Raw genomic sequence first — 8,706 nt, 5'->3', positions numbered from 1 at the left:
AGCACTAAAAAGTCCTGAAAATCTTAGTTTGAATATCAAAGGCAATAACACCATTTGGCTGCAAAGGGATTATGACATTACAATTTGTCCCCCCCCACACTCATGTTTATTGTGTAATACTTGAATATTTTCTATGTTTATTTAACTTGTATGATGTTGAATAATGTGAGGGTATGTAATGAATATGTAAATATATAGAAACATACCTGAATTTATAATTAACCTTTATGTTCTAAACAAAATTTAATAGATAACAAGGTGCGAATAAACCATTTAAAGGGAGTGTTCGCGAAAAATGAAGGTTGCAACTTTCTGAATTTGTATGGACACTACGTTCTTCGGTATTAGTAGTTTTTAACAATTTTCTCTTTATAGACGCAACAGATAGAAGTAAGATTAGTAGCGATCAAAAGCGCCTTTTTTATCGCATTACGTCTATACCCCCTTTCAATTTTCGCGAACACTCCCTTTAAAGGGGCTGTAGGCGTAATTTCAAGTGCCTCTCATGCAAAAATGGCAATGCCCGATTCACAACGGTACCCTTGAATTTCTTAGATAAAAGGAATCAGACAAACTAGGGGTACCAGACGTTTTGTTGACATTTCCTTAAAACCTATAAATAACAAGAGATGCTTGAAATTTATACAAGTTCATGAAGATAAGAGATTAGCTCAAGGGGTGCAACAGTTAATCAATAGCTTCTGGTCCTTTTTCTCAAATGATGTAAAATATGTTTTAAAAAGTTTCCTTTAGAATTTTGGGGACATTTTTTTCTGGAATTTTTTTCTCCAAATTTTTTTCAAACGGGTAGAGGCAGAGGCCGGGGGAGAGAGAAAGAAATTCAGGAAAAATATTTACCCCTTGGTAAAATGCACCTGATAGCAATCATCATGTATTTAAACTTTAAAATTTAAAATTTGCAAGTTAATATAAACTCACAATAAAATTTTGATTTTATGAAATAACAAATATTTGCACAAAGAAATATCAAAAAATTATTTAAAATATTGAAATGAATTTTAGCCATTTTTTTTGTTCCTGAGTTATGATCGGTCAAACAAAAAACAAACAAACAACCAGACAAATAGACATTACAATGAAATATAAAGATGATGATTGGTTAATTGTGTTAATAATAATGATTTGGCTAAGAGTTAAAATCCAGTATTACAGAAATGGAAGAATATAAACATATTTAAAATTCATTCTTTGTAGAACCCTGTATCCCAGGCGAATAGATTCTAGTACAATAGATGGCAACGTAGACTTTGTACACTCTCAGTACAGTTGTATTCTGTCGTCACAAGTGTCAATTCAGTTTTTGTGTCCGACAAAATCATTAATAATAGTGAAAATTTAATAATAAAGTGCTTTTCTTACAGTAAAATAAGTGCAATTTTATGTGTTCTTTAGTTTCTGTTTTTACATTTTTTTATTTAATCTTGGAAAACATGTCAACTAATATGAGAAAATTTTGTTTTCCTTGTTATATTTGACATTTGTGACGTGGTGTATAATTGGTTAATTTCTCTGTTGCCACCTATTGTACTTGATAATCTATTTGATCCCAGGCAAATAAGTCTTGTAAAAACTAGCAGATAAGTAATTGTCACGCAGTTGGATGAAAACCACAAAAGAACCAGTCAATACCAGAAATTATGGAATCTATTTGAAATCTTACACTTTAAATTCGTAACTCCTCTTTTTGAAAAGCTATTGAGTAAAAAATATTCAAATACAAACAAAGTACATATTAACATAAAAAAATCTAAAATGTAAACAATTATAGTTTTGTGTTCTTAATTGATATTAAAATTTATATTTATGACTCAAGAAATTGAGTGTTTGCCACAAGATAAAATTTTCTTATCATTTAATCTCTCCAACCTGATTTTTAAACCTTTGATATTTGATCTGACAGAATTGACATTTGACATTTTGAAATTTTAAAGGTCTACTACATCGCGTTGCAGAGATAAAGCAATGAATAAATCGAAGTGTGTTTCAAAAACTCAATTCCTTTAAAAAACTTTTGTAAAATGGATGTTTTAAATAACTGAGAGAAAACAACTTAAAATAAAACTTCAGATCTGCTAAAATGTATCAGAGTAAAAGTTCCGAAAGAAAATGTTAAAAAGTATCATTAGTGGAGGGACGCATAAACTCTAAACTGGAGGGACGCACAGATTCTAAGATGGAGGAACGCATAAACTCTAAACTGGAGGAACGCACAGATTCAAAGATGGAGGGACGCATAAACCCAAAAATGGAAGGACGCACAGATTCAAAGATGGAGGGACGCACAGCTCGTCAGCGATTTCTCAGTAGATCTAGGATAGTCAGGATTCAGTCTAGATTCAAAAATTGAAACTTTTTAATTTTAAAATAACCCTCCATGAAAAAAAAGTAATGTTAAAGGAATTGAGTCTTTGCTATAAACCAAAATTTTCCGATCCCTATATCTTTGCAACCTGATATTTCAAACTTGGATCTTTTAGGTTGAGATATCTACGACATTGGCCAGTAAAGATATAGGGATTAGAAAATCATGGTTTGGTTTGAAGCAAAGACTCAATTCCTTATCAATTTCAAATCATTACAGGAAATGTTTTTGGATGGTTCCATCATTTAAATAAATGGAAAAAATGTACTTATATGTGTCATATTCAAACCAAACTTTTAAAAATAAATTCATTTAATCCCAAATAAAAAATGTAAACACAAAAAGATTATCTTGGGTAATCTGTAAATCAAAGTTCACAATAACGTAATTAGAATATCAATTTCGAGCAATTTAATGTATTCTTAGTAATAATCAATTACAATGAAGCTTATTCAATGATTAGTAATTACATACATTCTAACCTGTTATAAACCTAGGAATCCTACATTTTTCAATAGAAGAATTATTTTATTTTTATAACAAAATTTTTATTATTTGAATAAATTAAGAAAAAAAAATTATAAAAATTTTTACTCTTCTGAATTAAACATTTATGTTAAATTTTAATTCTGAAAATTTGAAACTTTTTAAAATTTGATTTTGTTTTTGTATAAAAGTATCTCTTGTGAATTTTCGAAAAATTATTTTTCCCAATTGACGATTGTTTTCTCAATCTGGGAGCGCATTTTCCAACCCATTTGTCTAAGGGATAGTTCTCAACTTGAATTATTTCCAATTGCCAATATCCCAGTGAGACTTCAGAGACAACTTTACGAAAGGAATTGAGTTTTTGTCACAAACTCTGATGTTATAATCTCTATATCTTTACAACCAAATGTCCTAGACTTTAGATATTTCAAACTGTGAATTCTGATTGATAAAATAATTTAAGTTTGAAATATCAAAGGTTTACATCATCTGGTTGTAGAGATATGGGTATTAGAAAATCGGGTTTTGGGGCAGAGACTCAATTCCTTTATACTGCAGTCTGTTTCAGTGCTTAGGATCCATTTAATTTTGATGCGGTTCCGAATCCTTGATCCACACTGGAAAAATGGATCCGGAATCGGATCCAAATCTGGATCCCGATCTGGATCCGGATCCAGGTCCTTTCTTTGAGATTTACTTAATTTCTATAACAAAAAAATAATTTTAAAATTTTAGTTTTACTTTTTTCACTTATTTTTATCCTAAAACTTGATGAACAATTCAGAAATGAGGAAATTCTTATAATCTCTCTTTTTTCAAAAAATCAGATTTGTGTTTTAGAAGTAAATTTTTTTTTGCAGTTCCGGATCCAGGAAGCCAAAATCTTCCGGATCCGGATCCTAAGCACTGGTCTGTTTCCCGATATTTATAATAATTCCCTACAACTTGAGACTCTTTGGATCGTCATATTTGAAAAGTTTCAAGTCGTCATTAAAGTTTCATGTCGTCATTAAAGTTTCATGTCGTCATTAAAGTTTCATGTCGTCATTAAAGTTTCTTGTCGTCATTAAAGTTTCATCCTTTTTGCATCTTATGAGCATCATTTGAACCTTAGTTTTTTTAGTTTAAGTTTTTAGGCTTTTAAGAGGCGACACAAGAATCTGAAGTAAATCCCGGTCATTTCACAATTGCATGCTATACAAAGGAATTGAGTTTTTGCAACCAACTCAAATTTTCTGATTCCTATATCTTTAAAACCTGATGGTGTAAACCTTTGATATTTCAAACTATAGACTATATGATCTAACAGAATTTATAGTTTCAATTAGAAAGGGTCTTAGACATCAGGTTGCAAAGGTATAGGAATAAGAAAATCATAGTTTGTGGCAAACATTCCAACCAAAAATATCTACCAATTAGTTCAGTTTTTCGTTTTGAAAATTCGCTTTAATCAATATCTTTGATCAGAGAATAATTTCGCATAATGTATTTAAATCAAACTTATTGAGAATACAATTTTGCAATGTGGTAAACTTTTGTGGAATGAAGTTTGCGAGAAAAAAACATGCGACAATTTTGCAAAAAATGTAAAATTTTTCACGAAAAGATGCAAAATTTACCGTTTTTGTTTCTTTGAACGGAATGCGAAAAATGCGAAATTTTCGCGGAAAGATTTCTCTATTTCGCTGAAAACTCTACCTATACTTAAAATCATCAATCTAGGATATACGAAGATCAAAGCCCCTGGACCCTGTGCTAGTTATCCCGAAACCGGCCAAAAGTGCGGAAAATGTTCATCGAATTTTTAAATCTGAAACAGGGAGGAGAAAAAGACCCTTTTCTCAAATAAGGGAATATTTTCAAATTATTTTTCTTGCATATCAAAATCTGAGTTAGTTTCCTTTTTTCACTTGACAACCAATTTTCTTGTTTTTTTACAAAGTTTTTTTTGTTTATTTCCTTGTGGTTTTTAAAACATTTTTAATATTGATTTTGATGGTTATTATATCTTTAGAACTGAAAAGGGTGAACCCATACCGAAATATAGTTTCACACATGTGAAACTAACACCATGTATTTACTCTGTGAGGTTTGAAGCATCATCAACGCCGGAGTTTAAACCTCAAATATATATTTTATTTCTGAGTATTAAAATTCCGAGCACAGCTACTATTTGTCATCTAGTTTCTGAAACACACACAACACCAAGTACATACTACATTTTCAAGACAAATCTCATCAAAACTTTTTAAAACAAAAATTATCAATTAAATATTCACCACAAACCCAAATTATCTTATATCTTTGCGACCTGATGTCGTATTCCTTTGATATTTCAAATTAGGATTTCATAAAACCAAATAATATAAGTTTGAAATTTCAAAGTTTTACACCATCAGGATTGGAAAATTCAAGATTGTGGCAAGTTTTCAGTTGTTAAAGCTAAATTTATGAACGCAAAAATAAAAACATTAAAACTTATCAGAACAGTATTTGAGAATTACAAAATTTGCCAATTCAAATTTTTTAGTAATTTTACTAAAAACTATCTTTTAAACTTTTATTGAACAAAAATGGTACAAATCTATGCATGTGGAACGTGTACTATAAAAAATAATTTTTAAATATAAAAATTTTACAGCAAGACTAAATATTTTATTTGAAATATACGAAAAAGAAAATTATTAAAACATGAAATAAAATTTGTCAAAAAAATGAAAATATTTAACGTTAACAATTTACCCCTGAGGAAGTTTTATAAAAAAAATCAGGGTCTTTACTCTTCATTGTTCCTTCAGGGTTCCTGGATCTACCTGAGGAACGGTTCCCCCCTGAGTTCCCACGAGGACTCCGTAGGGTGGGAACAATGTCGCAGATTTTAAACCAGGAATACAAGACACCATTTTCTTATCAAGTTTTGGCTTTGCAACCATTAACATTATGTATTGAAAATTAATTAGTTTACGATTTTTTTATAGATAAATTGGTTGTTTTTTAAATCCTGAAACATTTTTTTTCAAATTATATTTCCATTTCATTTTGATGCAGATTTCTGTTTAAGGCCCAATGATATTTTGGGATCAAGCAATTAAAAAATTTTAGGTTTTACAATTTGTCGAAATGTTGTTTTCTTCTTAAAGTGACAGTTTCCAATTCACAACGATATCCTTGAAAACTTTCACTGAGTTATAATCTGGAAGATATATTGTCGTTTTCCAGGTTTAAAATGATTTATTAGCAAGTTACATTTGGTGAGAAACCACAATTGAAAATGATTAGTTTTAAATCTTAATAATATTGATATCTAATTCAATCCGTTGTTAATCGGGCAATGTCAGCTTTACATTAAGTTTCACTAGAAATTTCGCTTACAGTTCCTTTAGTTGTATTCTGATGCTAAATTTAATGTAGCAGTAGAATGGTTTTCCAATCTGTTATGAGTCAACACTAGAGATTTTAATTGTTTTATATCTTATTTCATTTTTTGGAATTGTAGGCGTAATTTCAAGTGAGCCTCCACATGTCCTATATGAAAGCTTTGCCTGAACAGGAAACCATGAGATTATAGAGGACGTGAGTCAGACTCTAATAAAACGCATAAATAACTTCCAGTATATATATTTCTTATAACTTATTACTAGAGGGTTCAGAACTAGAGTCAATATCGATATCACACGTGTAGATGATCTATCAGTACTATGCCCCGTATCCGTTCTATCTCATTCTGTTGAATCTGTGGAACTAGTTTAACGCGGCCAGGCATCGTCTTCCACAAGATATCCATTATTTTTCATTATACTTATTTTATATAGTGGTTTCCTTAAAAAATAACTTGCGCATTTTCGCTTCAGAAACAGAAGTGGTAGATTTTCAGAATCAAGAATTTTTCGGTTTATAAAAACGACGATATCCTCCACATTTGGTTTAAATTTTTCCCCTTTTGAAATGGAGGGTTACGTCAAAAAAACATGAACAGTCCCTTAGATAAAGATATTTTAAATATGTTTGTATTCTACAGATAAACAAATCGTTTCGGATAAAAAGATCGCAAAGTAGCAGAGATCTTCATCACAATAAAACAAAACAAAGGTTTGTATCTGAGTATTTATTTTCTAATATTGAAATACAAATAAAAAAATTTGAAAATACGATCATTTATTTCGAAATTCTAAACTGAATGTTATGGATATCTCAAAAATGTTAAAATCCATAACACTGAGTCTGAACATGCAGTGAGAACCAGAAAACTGTATAGGAAGACGACATTAAAGTAATAATTAAGTATATCTATTTGAAAATGTTACGAAGTAAATATTTTTTCTTAATTTGTTAAATCTTAAATTAAGTGAAATGGGTTTGGTTACACTGCACAAAATCGATGTTTAACTAAGTTTAATCGACTATCATGAGTCAGAACTCGAGTCTAAAAGTCGTCTTTCTATTCCAACGTGTTATGGCTCTCATTCTGATTTTATTTAAATGTTTGTATTTCCGGAATGTTTTCGTTTAGTTCTATATATAACGAACAAAATGTTTCTTTCTACAGTGCGTTACTTATCTGAGGTCGTTGATTTTGAATGAGAAAAAGGTAGTTGAACTAACCGCTGCTGGTTGAACTCCTCCTGGCTATTTGTAAATTCTCTACTCTGAGTTATAGGAGAATATTTTTCTTTATTCTTGATGTAAAAATATAACAAAAATATTATAGCAAAATTTTGAAACTGCTAAAATTGCAGATGAAACAACTAAGTCAAAGAAATAAAAAACAAATGTAAAAAAAAATAAAAGTATGTTAAAGCAACACACATGAAATATTACTATTACAGAAAACAATATAATATGTATCTATCTTGGCTAGGGGAATTAACATAAATAAATAAATAAATACATATGTCTGTATATTAGATATATAAAAAAGATATGAAGATAAATAGATAATTTAGTTCTAAGATAGATAGATAAATAGATAATTTAGATCTAAGATAGATATATACATAGATATATTTTGGCAAACTCAAATAGTATCTTTCTTATTAGTACTGCACCTTAAAATACTGATTGCTTACCTCGGAAAAAAAAACCTAATTGTCTTGTATAAGGCTTCAAAATGCTAGAGAGGGAGGGGAGCGGAGGGGGGGGGGCACAACCCCCCCCCCCTCCTCCCTATAAGATGTTTAGCTGTGCCAATGACTCCATGTTTACATAAAGCCTCCTGTCTCTATATTCCTACAAGATTACCCACAAAGGATGAGACTTAGATTGAATATAGACTTTAATAAAAATGACATTTTTGAAATTTTTTTCTTTTAAATCTGTCAAATATAGCATTAGAGACCTTACTTAAATTTTAATAATACTTGGAGTACAAAGACAAACAAATAAGTATTATACGAAAAAAAACTTAATTTAACGGATGAAAATGGGTTTCAAAGTTAAGTCTTCCTAACCTTTTAATCAGGCTAACGAATTTACCGTAAGTGGTATCTAAAGTATCCCTGTATCTCTAATTACAAAAGCTTCATTATTTGCTCGATGAAAAAAGGCAGCTGCGTCTATGTTTTATGCATAAAAGTTGTCAAAAACCGTCTCACCTTAATAACATAATGGGATATTAGATAAAGGTAGAAAGGGGAGGTGATCCCCCGGTCTTCCAACTGCCTAGTTGAGGCTGGTACTTCATCCTCGAGGCTTGTCCCAGGAACCATCCTCCAGCTGATCTAATCAGTCATAATAGTAGTCAGCTGATTCATTTTTTCACCGGCTGATTAAATTATTTTTTTTTTGTGAGACGATTTGGTAAAAATGTCTTTTATTACTAAATGTATGACAGGGGA

At 30.3% G+C, this 8,706-nt stretch overlaps 1 protein-coding gene across 1 annotated transcript in view; it reads left to right on the top strand.

The window, feature by feature from the left end:
- The first annotated feature begins 4,461 nt into the window (after positions 1-4,461).
- The window catches only part of LOC111697584 (uncharacterized), a 79,458-nt gene continuing 75,213 nt past the window's right edge, over positions 4,462-8,706 (top strand). The window contains exons 1-3 of the mRNA XM_023467636.1: positions 4,462-4,691; positions 5,671-5,759; positions 6,891-6,961. Of these exons, the coding sequence (XP_023323404.1) occupies positions 5,739-5,759; positions 6,891-6,961 (92 nt within the window). The 5' untranslated portion in view covers positions 4,462-4,691; positions 5,671-5,738. The remainder of the gene's footprint in view (positions 4,692-5,670; positions 5,760-6,890; positions 6,962-8,706) is intronic.

Source organism: Eurytemora carolleeae, unplaced genomic scaffold, assembly GCF_000591075.1.
Source record: "Eurytemora carolleeae unplaced genomic scaffold, Eaff_2.0 scaffold242, whole genome shotgun sequence".
In the NCBI taxonomy this organism is placed as follows: Eukaryota; Metazoa; Arthropoda; class Copepoda; order Calanoida; family Temoridae; genus Eurytemora; species Eurytemora carolleeae.
The sequence above is the reverse complement of the archived record's forward strand: the minus strand, read 5'-3'. Positions and strand labels throughout refer to the sequence as shown.